Raw genomic sequence first — 20,919 nt, 5'->3', positions numbered from 1 at the left:
TGTTAGCGCCGCTGATCTGAACTCCTAATCACTGCCAAACAATGGGAAAGGTGTTGATTCCTGCACAGATGTCAACATGACAGCGCGCAGTGATACCGAGGGAGACAAAATATAGCGCCAAATAATTGCGAGGTCTGACTTTTTATTTGGCAACGGTTTTGTGATGCAAATATATCACTCTTTTGAACACATACTGTTTTGAGAAGAAAAACGTTTTACTTTCGTGACCCCAACAAACTTGCCGGACTACTTTCATCTGGACCAAAACTAGACAAGAACTGGACTTGCAGGATGCTGTCGGGGGTAAGTCAGTCAGTACGTTTACATGCACGTCCAAATCGAGCTGCTGTCGGTAATCGAGCAAAGGGTCCCAGCAGGGGTGCCAGAGAAATCCAATCCTACATGCACAAGTGAAATCGGGCTATTGTGCAAGGTGCATTGTGCACCCGAGCCACACGTGGCGCTACATGCCCCATCGTGTTGGTACACTTCCGGTTGTCGTCATGAAGAAGAGCTATATTGTTGCCAGATACTGCTGACGTATTCCAGCCCAAAACATGTTCAAATCCGCTAAAATGCACTTAAAACCCCCAATCTGGCAACACTGGTAGTTCCGTGTTCAAGCTGTTAGGCTTGCTCTAACAGACTGTATGGCTACAAACTGTCCGGCGCAGACCACTGTTTTGTAAGACAACCTATTTTGCACAATAATATTTTTCTAAAGTCCATTTTTTGCTTACAAAAAAATATTTTTTTTTTTGCTTACAATTTAACTTATGTCTTAATAAACACACAAAAAGTTCAATTGTTTTGCTTTTATTGACATTCTTCAGATGTTGGACATATATACACACACACAAATACAGTGACTTGTTTATGTACACAATTCACAGCTATGCAACAGCTGTACAGATGTATTTGGTGATACAGTAAGTGAGCTAAATTTTAACAGTGCAAACAATGCCACAAAAAGAAAAGATTCATGCCGTTGTCATGATTCGTTGTCATGCCGACCGAGGCTGTTGTGTTTCCCTTGTGGTCTCGTCACTCGTCACTTCCGGAAGGGGCAGTGCTGAAGTAAGTAGCTCGAATACGTAGCTCGATAGGGTTTACATGCACTAAGTAGCTCGGCAGAAATCGCATAATCTAGGTCGTGTAGCTCGATTCCGAGAAATCAAGTTCGGTTCAATTTCAGCCGAATTAAGGTGCATACATGGCATTTTGAACTTCGATTTCAGTCGAGCAACGGCAGAAATTCGATTCTCTCTATGTGCATGTAAACGCACTGACTGTATTTGCACGACACTGTTGACGGGGATGCTATACAGATTCATGTCAAAAATCCCGAACTATTGCTTTAACATGTTAATTTGTTTATAAGGCTTAGATTATGTAGAGTCATTCCTGTGAATTAGCTGTTAGTATAGAAGCATTACAATGAGTGCTTAAATATAAACCTTGCAGCTGGCACTACTGCTACCAAACCCTGCGACCCGTGCGTGTCCAAAACACTTGCGGCAGGTTGTGAGTGTGGCATTAGGCAGATGTAAAGAAATGCTGTCAACAACAACAAAAAAAATGGCTTAAAAATAATGGAATGAAATGTTAACATAAAAAAATACTGTAAACAGCAGTATGCCATAATAAATGAAACAAAGTCAGTATTTGGTGAGATGACCCTTTGCTTTAAAAAAACAAACAAAACAAAAACAGTAGTCTCCGGTACAATGAGTGCAGTTTGATGTTTACTGAGCATCTTACAGAACCAGGAGCAGTTCTTCTGGACTGCCACACTCGCTTCTTCATTTTGCACCAAAACCCAGCAGCCTTCATTATGCTTTCTTTTTTTTAATCTAAAAATGCTCTCTTACGTAATATGCTGCTCAGATCCAAACTTTTTTTTTTTTCTGTAACATTTAATTTTGTATTGGAAAACAAGCATTTGGACTCTAAACTGTTTTTGTACTGACTCGATCATGTAGAAATCATAAAATAGAAATCTGTAACAAAGTTTGTATGAAAAACAGTAGGGTGCCTAAGACTTTTGCACAGCACTGTACGTGAAGCTCGCTAACAGTACTATTGTTTTATCTGTTTCTGTAGGTGTTTGATCAGTATTTGAACTTCATAACACTAGAAGATGACATGTTTGTCCTCTGCAATCAAAATAAAGAACAGATCTCCTATCATGGTGAGCTGTATGCAAGGAATATATGTGCTCATTGTCCGTTCCTGCGTAATCAGGAGATTTTTTAAATTACATGTGCCTTTGTATGGCATGACCTCAAGGAGAAGGTTAGTAGAAGACTTTGCAAGTGCTCACAGTAAATTCCACACGACGCCTTCACTCTTCAAACGGTCTTGGATTAATGCGGAATGATGCACGAATATTTACAGTCGCATTTTCCATTTTCAAATGTAGATACCACGAAATGACATCACTCGGTCTTAGCAGTGCAAGTATTAAATTATTCAGTCTGGATAACGGAATATTTTTCAAATGTTCAGAGTATTACTGTTAGTTTATTTAGTTTTCTATATTTTGTAACCTATATTTGTGCTTTTCCAAAATGAATCTTCATTTAGTCATCGGGGAGTTTTAAGCAGTTATCAGGGTTCTCCAGAAAATCTGAAGTAGCCAGCTTAAAAAAAAAAAAGTAGTAGGCAGCTCTGGAATTTGCATGCTAATGCTAGGGGGGTCTGGGGGCAATCTCTCACAATCAAATGAATTATGATTTATATGTACAAGCCTGGGCGGCATGGTGGTGTAGTGGTTAGCGCTGTCGCCTCACAGCAAGAAGGTCCGGGTTCGAGCCCCGTGGCCGACGAGGGCCTTTCTGTGCGGAGTTTGCATGTTCTCCCCGTGTCCGTGTGGGTTTCCTCTGGGTGCTCCGGTTTCCCCCACAGTCCAAAGACATGCAGGTTAGGTTAACTGGTGACTCTAAATTGACCGTAGGTGTGAATGTGAGTGTGAATGGTTGTCTGTGTCTATGTGTCAGCCCTGTGATGACCTGGCGACTTGTCCAGGGTGTACCCCGCCTTTCGCCCGTAGTCAGCTGGGATAGGCTCCAGCTTGCCTGCGACCCTGTAGAACAGGATAAAGCGGCTACAGATAATGAGATGAAATGTACAAACCTGCAGAAAACATGGACTTTGTTTATTTTTCCCATGGAAGGTTTTAGTTTCTTCTCTGGTGGCATTTTGTGAAAACCAAGTGAAGTCGTCTGCAACAAGCACCAACTCTGTCTTTACCGTCTGCTATGGCGTGGTCATATGGCCTGGCTCGGCCAATCAGAGCGCAAGAATCGATCAACAAATATGGTGTCGCTTCCAGTCATACTAGACCCGAATTGAAGACAATTTTATGGTGAAATAAGTGGATTTGTAGCAAATTATGGGCAGCGGAGACTAAATAAATCGCTTGAACATTGAAAGGCTCCCCCCCTGGGATCGATTAGCCAGCATAGACCATCTGTGTAGGTGGAAAAAACCTCACCGGTGCTTGTGGACATCTCTGGGTTATTCTTATTGCTGTGCGAGGTTTAAATGCTTAGCTATAATATCATGTAGGTATGTGTTGTTGATGCACAGCATCTAGATACAGCTGGTCACTGAGTCAAAATCATAGACCGACTAATGCTTTCTAGGTTTCCGTTTTTCTCTTCCCTTTCTGATCTGCAGTAAGAGAACAGAGAAAGCCAGTATTTAGACGTATTAAACCACTGTTTAAACAGTTGGGGTTGTGGCTTTCTTGTGTTCTGATGTGGGTTGATTCAGACATGTTTAAAGCAATATCTTTACTCTGTGTGTTGCACTGTTGTGCAAGAAGGTTTTATAATTTGCACCACCAGGTAATTTGAGATGTCAGGGAATGCAACGGATGGATAATTTTCCAACTCGTAGGAAAAATCTTTGTTAGCCTGTACGGATCTATCCCAGTGAGTGGTTTCTATATCCACTTCTTTTGAGTGTACTTCTTGATTTTCATAACTTTCTTGTTTGTTGTACACAAACATGGCAATAAGTTCTTGTGTTAATGGACCAGACTCCACTTTTGGATCATTAATCCCTTTTGACTGAGAATGCCCTGCATGCATGGTTTTATGTTGGCTTCTGGCACATCCATACAGTTTTAAATACAATACCTACAATTAAACACAGTTTGTTTTATTGCATTTATTTAATTCTTGGGCTCCCGTTTGTAACAGGGAGTGATGTTGCATCCCATTAATACACTTTACAATATATTATTAGATTCTAATAGAATAGATGAGCCAAAATAATTGATCTTTTTTAATGGGCCTCGACTCGTTGCAAGTATGAATAGGTGGGCCTCAAAGTAGAAAAGGTTGAGAACCCCTACTATAGGGTACTGTCACACCCGCGCACGTTCGCTGAATCTCGCGCGCACTCTGGATGGCACGCACTGCGAACTGATTCACGTGTGCGTGCCCGCTAATGAGACACACCAGTACTGGATTAAGGCGCAATCAGCGCGCATATATGAAGATGCCAAAGATTAACTCAGGTTGTGAAGTATTGAATTGTTTAGATACATTACTGAGCCATGCGTTGTTTCCTGATTTCCGAATTCCTCATTCCTGTTCCTAGTCCTTTGATTCCACCTTTGTCTGTGCCTACTATATTCTGTTTGTGCCTTGCCCGACCTACTGCTTATTTATCATTTCTGATTTGGCCTGTTTGCCTGATTTGCACTTTTCTTAATAAATATCTTCTGCACGTTCATACGTCTCCACCTATCCCTGACAGGTACAGTGACTAGATGTCCTGCTTTGTAACAGCTTGCGCAAATTACTGTAACTTTAGTCACAGTCTCCATCTAGTTTTCTTTCCTGATCAGAGATGTCCACAAGCGCCAGCGACTGGTGGTTTTCTCCGCCTACACAGGCGGTCTATGCTGGCTACTCGATCCCAGAAAAAATAAAAAAATTGCCTTTCGATGTTCAAGCAATTTATATCGTCTCTGCTGCTCATAATTTGCTGCAAATCCAATTATTTCACCACAAAATTGTCTTCGATTCGGGTCTAGCATGACTGGAAGTGACGCTATGTTTGATCGATTTTTTGCGATCTGATTGGCTGAGCCAGACCACACAACCATGCCGTAGCATATGTAGTTATGTTACATGTAGCAGCATACTACAGAGGATAACTGCAAAAGCCAAGCACATATACATCTGGAGGGAAATTTCATACATATTTGTCATGTATTTTATTAGCTGAGAGTGCACCAGAAGGCATGTAAATTTCAAAATTTTCTGGGGGAGCATGCCCCCAGACCCCCTAACATTAGCACATTTCTGGTGTGCCATGGCGGCTTCACCACTGCAAATTCCGGAACCACCCGCTTTTTTTTTTTTTAAGCCGGCTACTTCAGATTTTCTGGAGAACCCTACTGATACATTCAATTTAAGGACTCTTATTTTGTAAGGAATTTTGGCAGCCGTTATCTGTGGTGTGTGAGAATTTAATTGATTATTGAGCATACACATACTGCTGCCATATTTGCACTTTTTCCACAATTGTTCTCGGCTATGGTATTAAGAAAGTTGTATAACGTTGTTTACGCTGTTATTATGGGATGAAAAAATATTAAACTGCAGAAGAGATGGCGGCAATCCTACAGTCAACACTTGCAGCTGATGATTGCCAGAAATCATCATACTATAAAATATGTAGGAGATTCAAATGTGGTTAGCAAAAGGTGAGAACTTTCATTTTGAAAGTAGTTTCATAAACACTCCCTTGAGTGAATACAGATGATAAGGCCTTTAGCCAATAGCAAAGGGATCATTTTCAAGACTGGTGCCAGCAATGTTTTAAGATCAACAAGGTGCAGGATACTCCCACTTTGCAAAATGTATAAAGCCAGATATTTGACCTCCATTGAAGGCAAGTACAAAAAGACAGAAGAATATGTGATAAAAGTGAGCATCAAAAATGGCTGTCTGATAAAGTGACTATGCCGTCAGATTTCAGTTGTCTTCAAAGGATAAGCTGTGGGATGCTTTTTCAACATAATCAAGAAGTCAGTGGATTAAAGACTCGTCCGAGTCATATCTGACTACGGCAGTTGCATCAGTAAATCTTTGAGGACTGTTAAAGAGAAATTATTGACACCTTTTTTAAATCACTTCTTAATAAATGTGGTTATAAATTCCAGAGTTTGTAGAATGGCTGCTTTCATGATACGAGTTGTGGGGTGTTTTTTTTTTTTTGTTTGTTTGTTTGTTTGTTTGTTTGTTTGTTTGTTTTGGAGAAAGTACCGTCTTGCTGTCGTGCTGAGGTATAGAATAGCTTCAGACGTTTATTTAATTCTATTAATATATTTCAGTTTTGTAATTTTCACACTTCTTTGAGCTTTTGAACCAGTCAAAAAAAAATTCAACTAATTTTAATGTTTAAAGATGATGAATGTAAACAAACCGGCAAAATGACAGTAGCAATTTGTGAAAAATGACATCTATCCATCCATCCATTTTCTTCTGCTTATCCGAAGTTGGGTCGCAGTGGCAGCAGGCTAAGCAGGGTATTCTAGGCCTCCCTCTCCCCAGCAACGTTTTCCAGTTCCTCCTGGGGGATCCCAAGACACTCCCAGACCAGAGAAGATATATAATCTCTCCAGTGTGTTCTGGGTCTACCCCGAGGTCTCCTCCCAGTTGGACGTGTCCAGAAAACCTCCAAAGGAAGGTGGCCGGGAGGCATCCTAATCAGATGCCTGAACCACTTCAGCTGACTCCTTTTGACATGAAGGAGCAGTGGCTGTACTCCAAGAGATGGGTGAGGCTTCCCCCGAGTCCTCAGACTCCACCTCCTCCATGGAGGATGTGTAGGACGGGTTCAGGTGTTCCTCAAAGTGCTCCTTCCATCCCCTGACAATATCCCCAGTTCGGGTCATCAGTTCTCCTCCCTGGCTGCACGCAACCTGAGGCAAGCCCTGCTTACCTTTCCTGAGTCACCGAACAGTTTGTCAGAACTTCCTTGAGGCCAACTGAAAGTCCTTCTCCATGACCTCCCCAAACTCCTCCCACACCCAGGTTTTTGCTTCAGCAACTGCCGAAGCTGCAGCCCTTCTGGCCTCCCGGTACCTGCCTGCTACCTCAAGGAACCCCTGGGCCAATCAAGCCCAAAAGGCCTTTTTCTTCAGCTTGACCGCTTCCTTCACTGCCAGTGTCCACAAGTGGGTTCTTAGGTTACTTCCATGACAGGCACCGATGACCTTTCGGCCACAGCTCCTAACAGCCGCCTCTACAATGGAGCCTTTGAACATGGTCTATTCAGATTCCATGTCCGTAACCTCCCCTGGGATGCACAAAAAGCTCTTCCGGAGGTGGAAATTAAAGACCTCATGAACAGAGGACTCTGCCAGACGTTCCCAGTTCACCTTCAGTACACGCTTGGGTTTGCCAGGTCTGTCTGACAGCTTCCCCTGCCATCTGATCCAGCTCACCATCAGGTGGTGATCAGTTGACAGCTCTGCTCCTCTCTTCACCCAAGTGTCCAAGACATATGGCTGCAGATCTGAAGATACGACCCCAAAGTCGATCTTTGACCTAAGGTGTTCTGGTGCCAGGTACACTTATGAACCACCTTATACTCGAACATGGTATTTTGTTATGGTCCGTCCACAATGAGCACAGAAGTCCAACAACAAAACACCGCTCGGGTTTAGATCAGGCAGGCCATTCCTCCCAATCACCCCCCTCCAGGTTTCTCCATCATTGCCCACATGAGCGTTGAAGTCCCCCAGGAGAACTATGGAGTCCCCAGTCAGCACCCCTTCCAGAATACCACTCAGCGATTCCAAGAAGGCCGAATACTCTGCACTGCTGCTTGGTGCATAAGCACATATAACAGTCACAGTTTTCCTCTCAGCAACTTGCAGTTGCATAGAGGTGACCCTCTCATTTTCCAGGGAGAACTCAAACACAGTGGCGCTCAGCCGGGGGCTCATGAGTATCCCCACACCTGCCCAGTGCCTCTCACCCTGGGCAACACCGGAAAAGGAGAGGGTCCACCCCCTCTCCAGGAGTTTGGTTCCAGAACTGGTGCTCTGCATGGAGGCGAGCCCAACTAAATCTAGTTGGTACCACTCCACCTCCTGGAACAGCTCTGATTCCTTCCCTGCCATAGAGGTGATGTTCCATGTCCCAAAAACTAGTTTGTGCTGCCAAGGATAAGCACACCAAGGATCCTGCGTTTGCCTGCCACCCGGCTCACAATGCACCCAACCCCAGTGCCTGTCGAGCCCACATGGCTGCAGCCCCATGTAATTTCTTCGGGCTGTGCCTAGCCAGGCCCCATGGGCCAAGGCCCAGCCACCAGATGCTCACCATCAAGCTCCCCTCCCAGGTCTGGCTCTGGGAGGAGGCCCTGGATTCCCGCTCCCAGGCGAGGTGCTGCAGCTCCTCCTTTGCCATTTCATCGGGGTCTTGAATCACTCTTAGTCTGGCCCCTCCCCGGAACAAGTTTGCCTTGGGAGATCCTACCAGGGGCTAATGCCCCTGACAACACAGCTCTCACGATCACCGGGACACCCAAACCCCTTCACCACGTTAAGGTGGAGATTCTTTGGAGGGTGTGCAAAAAAAAAATGCTATAATAATTCTTGAAAAATTGAAAAAAAAAAAAGATATGTTCTTACTATCAAATACTTTAATTCCATATTTTGTTGCTTTTTTTTGGGGGGGGGGTTAAAGTAGAGTTTTTATTTCGTCCTCAGCTGGTTCAGCAAAACGCTCCACAATTTTGTTTTTCTGTACTCGTGGTATGAGTTGATATCCTAGTAGTAGAGTTGCCGATCAGAACACACAATTGCTCATATCCAGTGAATGTGGATATAATATGTATTAGAAAGAGCATATTAAAATAAACCTGTAATATTCCTTGCAACTGGCACTACTTTCAGAGCTGTGTAATGCAGAGCATTAATTATCTTTCAAGAATACTTTTCAGATTGAAGAATTCAACCTCCACTTTTCACCTTTTAAGCAAATGATGCAGTGTTGTTCTAGTGGCTGACAGAACTACTGCTCTTCTTTCAGCAATCAACAAACCGGATATTATGGACACCGATATGGAGGCTATTATGGACACCATTGTTGACAGTCTCTTCTGCTTCTTTGTCACTCTTGGTAAGTCGTACTTTATAGATTGCAATGACAGTTGTGCACATAGTCCTATATTAACAGCACTAATATTTAACCCTTAAATTAATATGGGGTTTATTATTGTTGTTGTTGTTGTTGTTGTTGTTATTATTATTATTATTATTATTATTATTATATAACCTAGTACAGTTATGCAGTTTTGTTTTTGGGTCCAAAAAAAAAAAATTCGCAGTCCTCAGTGGGTGGGAGTCTAACTGAAAAAGTAGCAGGGAGGAAATTAGGTAAAAATGTTATTAATAACGACTAGCTTGCACCGTTTCTACTCAGTAATAAAATGTCTTTTTCTAGTGAAAGGTATGAAAAGTGTCTGTAACGTATTTCTCTGATTGTTTTATTGTGCTAACTAAATGTTTATTATTATGAAGTCAACTTTTATTGTACCTAATAATTTTTGTTAAAGATGGTGTCCTAGTTAAATTAGGGAAAGCAGAAATCAGTTTAGTTTACTTTTGAAGTGATTTTCACTATCTCTATATTTGAAATGCAAAAGTAAATCAGCCCCTGGAACATTCTTGTGTGCCTTGGAAAATGTGCGCAAAGTCTAATGTGCCCTCCTTTTGGCAAGTGATTGGGATTTCCTGTTTCACTAGGTGCTGTTCCAATAATCAGATGTCCTAGAGGAAACGCAGCTGAAATGGTAGCTGTGGTAAGCTGCTTGTCTCACCTTTCAAGCCATGAAAGCCGGTCTGAGGAATCTTTGTCTTCTCTTTGCCCCTGAATCAAGGCTCACTTTGAGTTTTCAGCTTAAATTTATTTTGGCTATTAAATGCTGTCTGTATGCAGTGGCTGTAGATTTATAAACTAATTTAACCACTACTGTCTGTATTGTTTTTGCAGAAACTTGACAAGAAACTGAGAGAGAATTTGCGAGACGCTCGTAACAGCCTGTTTACTGGTGATACCATGGGCACAGGCCAGTTTAGGTGAGAGACACACACACACACACACACACACACACACACACACACACACCTGCACAAAAGGCATATGACGACATTATTTCATTCAATTACTTAAGAATTTAATATCTAGGGGATAATCCCCAAAGACTTTCCAGAAATCCAGCTAGCTTATTTTCTTAACCCACAAATACTCCATTGGATTTTCAATATACCGTGAAATTACAGAGAAATAACAGTGCAATCCTCCGAGTACCCAGCTCCCAACCATAAGAAGCTCAGGGAAAGATCCAGAAGAGATTGCTTTCACTGCTGGGCTGAAAAGCCCAGAAGAGGATAGATTAATCATTTGCTATTTTTTTCATTGTCTTTTTTTTTTTCCACTCTATTTCTGCTCCTCTTCTTCCCTGTCTGCACCTCACTTCTTGTAGTTTCCAGAGGCCGTTATTTGTGCTTGCTGACCGCAACCTGGATCTTGCCACTCCACTCCATCACACATGGACCTACCAAGCTCTCATTCATGATGTCTTGGTAAGCAGATGTCAAAGAAACAGTATCCGTCAATAGGCTAATACCATTGGTTTGTTCAGACACTGCTGCCAAGTTCTCTATCTATTTCTTTTCCCCCAAAATGGAAAATTCATTTACTTCCAAGTCACATGGAAAGATGAAGCTAATGCCATTTGCAGTTATCATTTGTATGACCAAAAAAAAAAGCTTTCTTCGAGTGTGGAATATAAGCACCAAACTGTTGGTGTGTGCCAAAGAACATAAATACTTCATTTTTTCAGAATCCCTTGAAAAACAATTCTGTCTTAATGGGGTATGTCTCCAGGTCTGGACAGAGTTGTTAAAGTTATGATGTAGGTGTTACGCCCTTATATATTATCTTGGGGGGGAATCATGTAAAAGACTGTCAAGCACATGCCATCAGATATCAAACACGGGGGGGGTGTCGTGGCTCAGGTGGATAAGGTGCCACACCATAAATCCGGGGACTCGGGTTCGATTCCGACCCGAGGTCATTTCCCGATCCCTCCCCATCTCTCTCTCCTGCTCATTTCCTGTCTCTACACTGTCCTATCCAATAAAGGTGAAAAAGCCCCAAAAAAAATCTTTAAAAAAAAAAAAAGATATCAAACACATGGTAATGTTTATCTGACCTTTAATTGATATGACTACATAAGATGTGTGACCAGAAAAAAAACAGCATTTTTTTTCTTCTAGTGTCTACATGCCCTTTGACAGCATCTTTTATATATAACATGCACGATTATATAGCGCTGTGTAACATGTGTGTTTGTGTGTATCAGGACTTTCATCTGAACAGGGTCAGTTTGGAGGAATCTGTGGGATCAGAAGTTAGCCCAGCAGGGGCACGGCCCAAAAAAAAGAACAAAAAGAGCTACGACCTCACTGCTGCAGACAAGTTTTGGCAGAAGCACAAAGGAAGGTGAGGAACTAATGCTCTCAAATCTTGGATCTTGCCATTATATGCGATAACAGTGGACTTACATGTACTCCAAACGAAGAGAGGAAAGCCTTCTGTAGATGGGGAAGGCAGTGATCTATAAGTAATCATTGCTATATGAGCTGTAAGGAAAATTTAAAGAGAGAGGTCCCAAATTATTATTTTAATGTTTTGTTTTTAAAGCTTTTACTCAAAATCTGTTGTTTAATTAAGTTCCCTTCCCCCCCCCCCCGAAGTATTACTTAAATATTCTAGGCCAAAGCTTGGCTTTATGTGCTGAACTGAATCTTTTGCCATGTTCATTGTTTCAGCCCATTCCCTGAGGTTGCCGAATCAGTGCAGGAGGAGTTGGATACATACAGAGCCCAGGAGGATGAGGTTAAGCGTCTCAAGAGCATCATGGTAGGTACAAAGAGTTTGCTTCTTACACAGTCACTCCAGTTTCTACATGGATTGTTTCTGCGTATAGACTGTTACACTGCTGACGTTTTGGTTTTCTCGAAAGGGCTTAGAAGGGGAAGACGAGGGAGCCATTAGCATGTTGTCGGATAACACTGCCAAACTTACCTCAGCCGTCAGGTGAGACAGTGTGAAGTGTGGCACTCAGAAGAAACTTGATTTACTCTATTCAATAAAAGTATAAGTTCATGCCAAATGAGTATAACTTTTACCTCGTTCTGTTGGGTAAGATATCCTGTACAATACATGTGACCGACAGTCCTACTATGTGGCCTCAAATATGTCATCATGAGTAACAAAATAATTCTGTCCCCAAAAAGTTCTCTTCCTGAGCTTTTAGAAAAAAAGAGACTGATTGACCTCCACACCAATGTTGCTACAGCAGTTTTGGACCACATTAAGGTGAGTATTGTACAAGAGAGAATATTATTCCCTCCTTGGTTCTCTCTCTCTCTCTCTCTCTCTCTCTCTCTCTCTCTCTCTCTCTCTCTACATGTTACTGTGCAAAAGTTTTAGGCACCCTATTTTTTTTCATACAAACTTCGTTATAGATTTCTATTTTATGACTACTTCATTATCGTGTCAACACAAAAACATATTTTAGAGTTCCAAACGTTCATTTTCCCACACAAAACTAAATGTTACAGGACAAAAAAAGTTTGTATCTGAGCAGCATATTCCATAAGAGAGCACTTTTCAGATTACAAAAGAAAACATAATGAAGGCTGCTGGGTTTTGGTGCAAAATGAAGAAGCGAGTGCGACAGTCAAAGCGTCCAGAAGAACTGCGGCTGGTTCTGTAAGATGCTCAGTAAAACCTACAGCTCATTTCCTTATAGAACTGCACTCATTGTACCTGAGACTACGGTTTTGTTTTTGTTTTTTGTCAAGTATCTTTTATTAGAGGTAGATTACATAATGTAGGACAGGAAAAACAGTCTACATTTTCATTATGAAGAAAGAAAAAGGAATACAACAAATGTATCCCACCTAAATAAACAAAAGTGCATATACCCTCCCTCCCTGCCCACCCTCTTCTGCTCAGAACATTATATGTTGATACATGTTGTGATGGAGAACTAAGGACAAAAGGTAAAAAAAAAAAAAATAGTGATGGCGGACAATCACTTGTGCAAGGAAAGTCAGCTACGGTTTATTTTTAAGACGAATGGCAGCCAAATCTTGTTAAATTGCAACTCTGTTCCTCATAGCAAACCTTATTTTTTTCAAGGTGGAGGGTGTCAACCATTTCTTTGAGCCTCATCTTAAAACTGGGAGACTCCTTCTTCTTCCAGAATGTCAAAATCCAGTTTTTTGGCTGTAATCAAGCCGTAAGAAAGAAGTTGCCTTTGTGCTCTTCTCAATACTGATGTAGAGTCTGAAGCTCCCAAGACAATGAAGACAGGGTCAGGCTCAATGTAAGAACATCAGAGAGTGTTTTGAAAATTTTTGTCCAGAATGTCTCTATCCTAGGACAGAGAGCAAAGCAGTGGAGGAGGTTTGCCTGTTCTATTGCATTTATCACATTGTGAGGATATATCTGGGAACATTTTGTGGAGCTTTGATTTTGAGTAGTGAAGTCTATGGATAACACGAAACTGAACGAGACAGTGACTACGTTTACATGCACATCCAAATCGAGCTGCTGTCGGTAATCGAGCTGAAGGTCCCAGCAGGGTGCCAGAGAAATCCAATCCTACATGCACACAATGAAATCGGGCTATTGTGTGAGGTGCATTGTGCACCCGAGCCACAGGTGGCGCAACACGCCCCATCGTGTTGGTACACTTCCGGTTGTCGTCATGAAGAAGAGCTATTCAAGAGTGTAAACAAAGTTATCAGTTCCGTGTTCTCCATTGCGCGTTTTTCTCCCGTCCATGAATTTTAATATATTCAACTCCTTAAGCTGAATGAGCATGAAGTCTGTCTCCTCATTGCTCCAGAAGTGCACGTTTCTGCTTGCCTGTGGCAGTGGGGGCGTGGTCAAGCGCTGGTCTGTGACAGGAGGGCGGAGCCAGGGAAGGTGAGTGGCAGAATCACTTCACCTGACGGTAATTAACCTGTGTTTGTGTGTCTTCCCAGTAACCGCGCCCTATTTAAGGAGGGAGAGCAGAGGGGACAGCTCATCCCGGGACTAGAACACAGCGCGCGCGTGTGTGTGTCTCTCTCAAGAATAAAAGTAGGCTGTTAAACTGAAAAGTCTGACAATAAAAAGCCTATTAGTACCATAGTACCAGAAGCTTTGTCCTGCCGTCCTCTGTGCTCCACCCACACTTCAGAGAGCTCTACATCGCCATTTTCTCTTCTTCGTTTGTTCCTCCTGACCTCTTCTGCTGCTCGCTACTACTGTTGTCATGCCGACCGAGGCTGTTATGTTTCCCGCTTGTGGTCTCATCACTTGTCACTTCCGGAAGTAGCTCGACAACTAGCTCGATAGGGTATACATGCACAAAGTAGCTCGGCAGAAATCGCATAAACTAGGTCGTGTAGCTCGATTCCGAGAAATCAAGTTCGGTTCAATTTCAGCCGAATTAAGGTGTATACATGGCATTTTGAACTTCGATTTCAGTCGAGCAACGGCAGAAATTTGATTCTCTCTATGTGCATGTAAACGTAGTGACTGTCTCGAGTTGATAGAGCAAGCATTAACCTTTTTAAGACTCTCTTCCCAGGTCCCATTAGGGATCTCTGTCCCCAGTTCATTTTCCCATGCAGTTTTGATTTACTGTCGTGGAAAGGGGAGTAACTCAGTGTAATAAGTCATAGAAACGCGACACCTTTCTGTCAGAACCTGTTCTGAAGACACCTGTCTAAAGCTGAGGGTAAGGCACTTTCAGAGGAGGGTAAGTGGGTACAGACATGGTTTCTGATCTGAAGAAACCTGAAAAAATTACTCCTAGGCAGTTTATATGTCTCTTGCAACTGAGCAAAAGAGGCAAAAGTTCCATTCAAATAAAGGTCACCAACTGTGTAAATGCCCAGCATTCTCCATTATGAGAATCCAGTGTCGAGCTGGAGACTTTTTTCTTTTTTTAAAGCAAAGGATCATCTCGCACCAAATATTGACTTTGTTTCATTTATTATGGCTTACTGCTGTTTATAGTATATATTTTTTAAAATGTTTAAACATTTCCTTTCATTATTTTTAAGCCATTTTTGGTCTACAGCATTTCTTTACATGTGCACAAGACTTTTGCACAGTACTGATGTATACAGTGGTGCTTGAAAGTTTGTGAACCCTTTAGAATTTTCTATATTTCTGCGTAAATATGACCTAAAATATCATCAGATTTTCACACAAGTCCTAAAAGTAGATAAAGAGAACCCAGTTAAACAAATGAGATAAAAAAATATTATACTTGGTCATTTATTTAGTGATGAAAATGATCCAATATTACATATATGTGAGTGGCAAAAGTATGTGAACATTTGCTTTCAGTATCTGGTGTGACCCCCTTGTGCAGCAATAACTGCAAATAAATGTTTCCTGTAACTGTTGATCAGTCCTGCACACCAGCTTGGAGGAATTTTAGCCCATTCCTCTGTGCAAAACAGCTTCAACTCTGGGATGTTGGTGGGTTTCCTCACATAAACTGCTCGCTTCAGTTTCCTTCCACAACATTTTGATTGGATTAAGGTCAGAACTTTGACTTGGCCATTCCAAAACATTAACTTTATTCTTCTTTAACCATTCTTTGGTAGAATGACTTGTGTCCTTAGGGTCATTGTCTTGCTGTATGAACCACCTTCTCTTGAGATTCAGTTCATGGACAGATGTCCTGACATTTTCCTTTAGAACTCGCTGGTATAATTCAGAATTCATTGTTCCATCAATGATGGCAAGCCGTCCTGGCCCAGATGCAGCAAAACAGGCCCAAACCATGATACCACCACCATGTTTCACAGATGGGATAAGGTTCTTATGCTGGAATGCAGTGTTTTCCTTTCTCCAAACAAAACGCTTCTTATTTAAACCAAAATTCTATTTTGGTCTCATCCATCCACAGAACAGTTTTCCAGTAGCCTTTTGGCTTGTCCACATGATCTTCAGCAAACTGCAGACGAGCAGCAATGTTCTTTTTGGAGAGCAGTGGCTTTCTCCTTGCAGCCCTGCCATGCAGACCATTGTTGTTCAGTGTTCTCCTGATGGTGGACTCATGAACATTAACATTAGCCAATGTGAGAAAGGCCTTCAGTTGCTTAGAAGTTACCCTGGGGTCCTTTGTGACCTCGCCAACTATTACACGCCTTACTCTTGGAGTGATCGTTGTTGGTTGACCACTCCTGGGGAGGGTAACAATGGTCTTGAATTTCCTCCATTTGTACACAATCTGTCTGACTGTGGATTGGTGAAGTCCAAACTCTTTAGAGATGGTTTTGTAACCTTTTCCAGCCTGATGAGCATCAACAACGCTTTTTCTGAGGTCCTCAGAAATCTCCTTTCTTCGTGCCATGATACACTTCCACAAACATGTGTTGTGAAGATCAGACTTTGATCGATCCCTGTTCTTTAAATAAAACAGGGTGCCCACTCACACCCAATTGTCATCCCAACTGATTGAAAACACCTGACTCTAATTTCACCTTCAAATTAACTGCTAATCCTGGAGGTTCACATACTTTTGCCACTCACAGATATGTAATATTGGATCATTTTCCTCAATAGATAAATGACCAAGTATAATATTTTTTGTTTCATTTGTTTAACTGGGTTCTCTTTATCTATTTTTAGGACTTGTGTGAAAATCTGATGATGTTTTAGGTCATATTTATGCAGAAATATAGAAAATTCTAAAGGGTTCACAAACTTTCAAGCACCACTGTATGTATATGGTTGCATTCATGGATCATTGTTTATTGTCCCCTGACTTTGCATTCTGTTTGTAGTCTCGCAAGCTGGATGTATACTTTGAGTATGAGGAGAAGCTGATGAGCAAGTCCACTCTGGATAAATCCCTGCTGGACATCATCAGTGACCCTGATGGTGAGCTTCTGTGACATTCAGCAATAGGCCTCTCCTACTTACTAATCTTCACATTTCTGCTGTGTTTTCCTTGTAAAATATAACTGCCTATAGATTTTGTACTGTTCTTCAAAGAACAGATAAATCACATGAGGTCAAATAAGAATTATTGCGTAACTTGGGCATCAAGTCCCTTAACAGGAACTGGTCCTACCCTCTTTTTCATCTGGTCTTCCTCTGAAAATGTATCTTGTCCCTGAGGAGAAGTGGTCAGCTTTAAAGTTCATTGATGCTAGCTGAGTACAGAATGTGTTTTTTCTCTCGCCAGTGTTGAGGTTTTTGAGGCTTTTTTTTTTTTGAAGGCTTATTTTTGATCTCCCCAGGTTTTGTAAATTCATCGGTTTCTGATATGTACACAAGTATCTTCATTGGCATAACCATAAAAATAATTACGCAAAGTGTGCCAAGTTTTTAAACTATACAGAGTTCCATTGTTCTGCATTTTTAAAGTTTTTATTGGCTGTTTTGGGAACAAACTTGCTTGTCTCTTAGTCCATTCAGCTCTTCAAATTAATCTTGTGAATTATTACTGGACAGGAAACCTTTAATGATGGATTTTAAATTTTTGTTGGTAGCTGGAACACCAGAGGATAAGATGAGACTTTTCCTGATCTACTATATCACCTCCCAGCAGCCTCCATCTGAGGTAAAATTACATACTTCTCTTCCAGTCTCCCTAGATTGTGTGGGCCCATTGCAACCGAGTGTTTTATACAGATGGTTTGTGGTAGGCTCGCCTGGTGTGCACTTTCGGTAAAAGATTTATTGTAATTAGCGGTAGATGCATGGATGCCTATGTGCAGCATAGAACCAAGCCAAACACAGTATGTGTGCTCCATGCAATACCATTTGTGTGTTCATAAAGTCTATTTTCAGATCCTCCTCAAAAGCCTTGTTGTTCTTTGGTGCAGGTTTGAGGAACACTGACACCCTTTGATGTCCTAGCCAAGTTTTATTACTCTTGTAGCCAATAATGTAGGATTGTTCTACTCATGGCAGGGTCTTAACAGGACAGAAGTATGATAGTGTGAGTTCCCCCCAATATTCAGAGGTAGTGGAAGAAGCTCAGAGCTGGGATATGGATGACCCCAAACTGGACAGTGTCCAGTCTATGCCTCCACAACAGTGACCACAGATTACCCCTTGAGCTTAGGAAGTATTCTGACCAGGGCTATGGACAGAGACTCCTGCTGTCTCTGACTATCATGTTGATCAATGCGGCCTACTTTAGAATGTCCTCTTCAAAAGGGGATGTTGTGTTTATAGGACAAACAGCCGAAGTTGAGCAGGAAATCTTGTCCCACATCTTCTGGTATCCTTCCTTTCATCTGGGTCTCTCTGAAGCTCATTGTTTTTGGCTACAACTTTGCTCAAACTCTGCCATTTTTTGTTTGCCTCCTGTGTTAGTAATGATGTTGATGAAATCAAAATGACTTCCTTGTTGATGTGGTGTAAACTAAAGTGTTTCTAAGAGGGTTGGGAGTTTGTCCTCATCCTTCATACAGCAGGGTGCTGACAGGACCCTAATGACTAGGGATCGGTTTAAAATCCATAATTACTTTGTCAATAGCCTTTCAGATGTGGAATTTTTTTTTTCCTGAATAAAAATGTTGAAAAAATATTCTTTGAGTCTCAGACAGTTTGTTCCTTGCAGGGTGATATTGAACAATATAAAAAGGCTTTGACTGATGCTGGCTGTGATCTCTCCCCCTTGAACTACATAAAGCAGTGGAAGTGAGTTCTTGGCAGTGTCAGCAAACACATATATGTCACAATTTCACAATAATTGCAGGAAATTCGACAAGAATAATATAAGAATAGTAGTATTGCAACTTGTATCATCCATTTTCCAGAGCTTTCACAAAGATGGCTGCTGCACCAGCCAGTTATGGTAACAGTGGTGTGAAACCAATGGGGTATGAAGCGATATCAAATTATTTAAAAAAAAAAAAAAAGTCATTTTGTTGATGCCAAGATTTAAAGTGACCTGTTTGCTATTTTTCAGCCTTTTTTCCAGAGTCATGAACACTGGCTCACAATTTGTTATGGAAGGTGTGAAGAATCTGGTCTTGAAACAACATGTGAGTATAAGTACACTGTTATGATTGTTGTCAAGGGGGCAATCTTTTAAATATGCACTTTCTCAAATAGATTTCGAGTCTTAGACAGATGTGAATTGGCATTGGGTAGCTTTGTTTCTACTAAGGGCTCCTAATCTAATTCTGATGAATAATGTGTCATAATACTGACAAAGGTTTGAAGTTATGAGTTTTAACCTCTCTTTTGCATACTATACACTTGGCAATGTATTATATCATGTCTCATTGATGGCGTAATAGCAATATCAGGGCAAAGTCATGCACGTGCACACTTTAAGGCAGCTGGGGAGCCACATTAATAGGGTGTGCATGTGTAATTTATTCGCGAATGAGTGAAAATATTTTCAATACAAGAAGATAAACTTCATATCTTTGCGCTACTGTGTAATATTCTTTATAGACACATCCACACCAAAAAAAAAGCAAGTTTATCAAACGAAATTTAATTTTGAACTAATCTACCGTTTTGTCAACATGCGTCTAGTCAGCCGGAAAACACTGGATGTGACCTCATCAAAGTGAAATATCAGGAATTATTATACATACGGGCCACTTTTTCCATGGAATAAAATCATGTATACTATTCCTTTCTAGTGGGTTTATTGATGGCATGCAATATTATCATATCGCTTATCCTCTGTGTATTACGCCACTCTCCCCAGTGGAGAATGAGTGTGCAATATTGTTATTATATTGCACATTGTCAAAACAACATGATGTCACACTTTGGCTCTCATGCGAAGATCCAATGACAAAACTTTTCTGCTGCGCATGCACACAATCATTTCTTTGTCAGCCGGGAAAGAGAGAAGACGGCGTTAATTCAGTGCTCGGTTTAAGCACGAAATAAATAAACTGAAACTAAAGACACGCTGAACATTCAAAAGGCTACCAAAACATCATTATATATTCTTCACGTATATTTACAAGAGAAAAACATGCCAACAGACATCGAAAAACTGGAAAAGAGACATGTCAGAGATGTAAAACTTCCGCACTAGCGAGTGACTGACAATTTGTACACAAACATGGCCGCGAGGTTTGCTTCATTAAAAGCAGAAGATTTAAAGAGAAAGATGCACTGAACACCCGAAAGGCTACCAAAACTTCACTGGATATTCTTCATGCATATTTACAAGAGAAATACATACCAACAGATATCAAAAAACTGGAAAAGAGAGCAGTAGCAGAAATATAAAGTTCTACTTGGAGGTGAGGAAAAGTGACAAAGACTTTTACAAGAGGACTTCACTCAGCAAATTCTTTTGTTTTGAACAACTGCAATGTAACAATTAACTACTACCAAAAGTAGCTTTGAACTTGAACAGTCACCCTGTATATAAGTTGGGTGGTTGTTCAGGTTTTTTGGACTTGTACCATTTTTATTGTTAGAACGTTGACTTTGTACATTGGATTGACAGAACGTTGAATTACATTCGATCAGAATCAGCATTCAATATTGGCAAGTTCTCATCTTCGACTTGTTCAAAATCATTCTAGCTGAATGGAGTATATCTGATATACCACTCAAAGCCAGCCAATATTATTTAAATATATGTCACTCAGATCCACAATGTGTTTCGTATGAAAAATTAGTTTTTCGACACGAGAAGATAAACTTCATATCTTCAAGCCAACGTGTGATGTTCATTTTATGATAAAGACACATTCACAAACAAAAATTACCCAAATTTCTCAAAACCATTCATCAGTTTCCTTGGGAGTGATTTATATACAGAGATTTATGTCGCAGTTTTGGATCTGTGTGTCCTGGATGT

At 41.2% G+C, this 20,919-nt stretch overlaps 1 protein-coding gene across 2 annotated transcripts in view; it reads left to right on the top strand.

The window, feature by feature from the left end:
* scfd1 (sec1 family domain containing 1) overlaps positions 1-20,919 on the top strand; it is a 73,561-nt gene that overhangs the window by 21,367 nt on the left and 31,275 nt on the right. For both annotated transcript variants that reach the window (XM_060933919.1, XM_060933921.1), the window contains exons 6-19: positions 2,104-2,191; positions 9,066-9,155; positions 9,782-9,837; positions 10,029-10,114; positions 10,522-10,621; positions 11,404-11,543; positions 11,873-11,963; positions 12,067-12,140; positions 12,341-12,422; positions 16,907-17,003; positions 17,618-17,688; positions 18,697-18,776; positions 18,896-18,958; positions 19,048-19,123. In XM_060933919.1, coding sequence (XP_060789902.1) covers positions 2,104-2,191; positions 9,066-9,155; positions 9,782-9,837; positions 10,029-10,114; positions 10,522-10,621; positions 11,404-11,543; positions 11,873-11,963; positions 12,067-12,140; positions 12,341-12,422; positions 16,907-17,003; positions 17,618-17,688; positions 18,697-18,776; positions 18,896-18,958; positions 19,048-19,123 — 1,194 coding nt within the window. The remainder of the gene's footprint in view (positions 1-2,103; positions 2,192-9,065; positions 9,156-9,781; positions 9,838-10,028; positions 10,115-10,521; positions 10,622-11,403; positions 11,544-11,872; positions 11,964-12,066; positions 12,141-12,340; positions 12,423-16,906; positions 17,004-17,617; positions 17,689-18,696; positions 18,777-18,895; positions 18,959-19,047; positions 19,124-20,919) is intronic.

The sequence above is a fragment of the Neoarius graeffei genome, chromosome 11 (assembly GCF_027579695.1).
Source record: "Neoarius graeffei isolate fNeoGra1 chromosome 11, fNeoGra1.pri, whole genome shotgun sequence".
Classification (NCBI taxonomy): domain Eukaryota; kingdom Metazoa; phylum Chordata; class Actinopteri; order Siluriformes; family Ariidae; genus Neoarius; species Neoarius graeffei.
The sequence above is the reverse complement of the archived record's forward strand: the minus strand, read 5'-3'. Positions and strand labels throughout refer to the sequence as shown.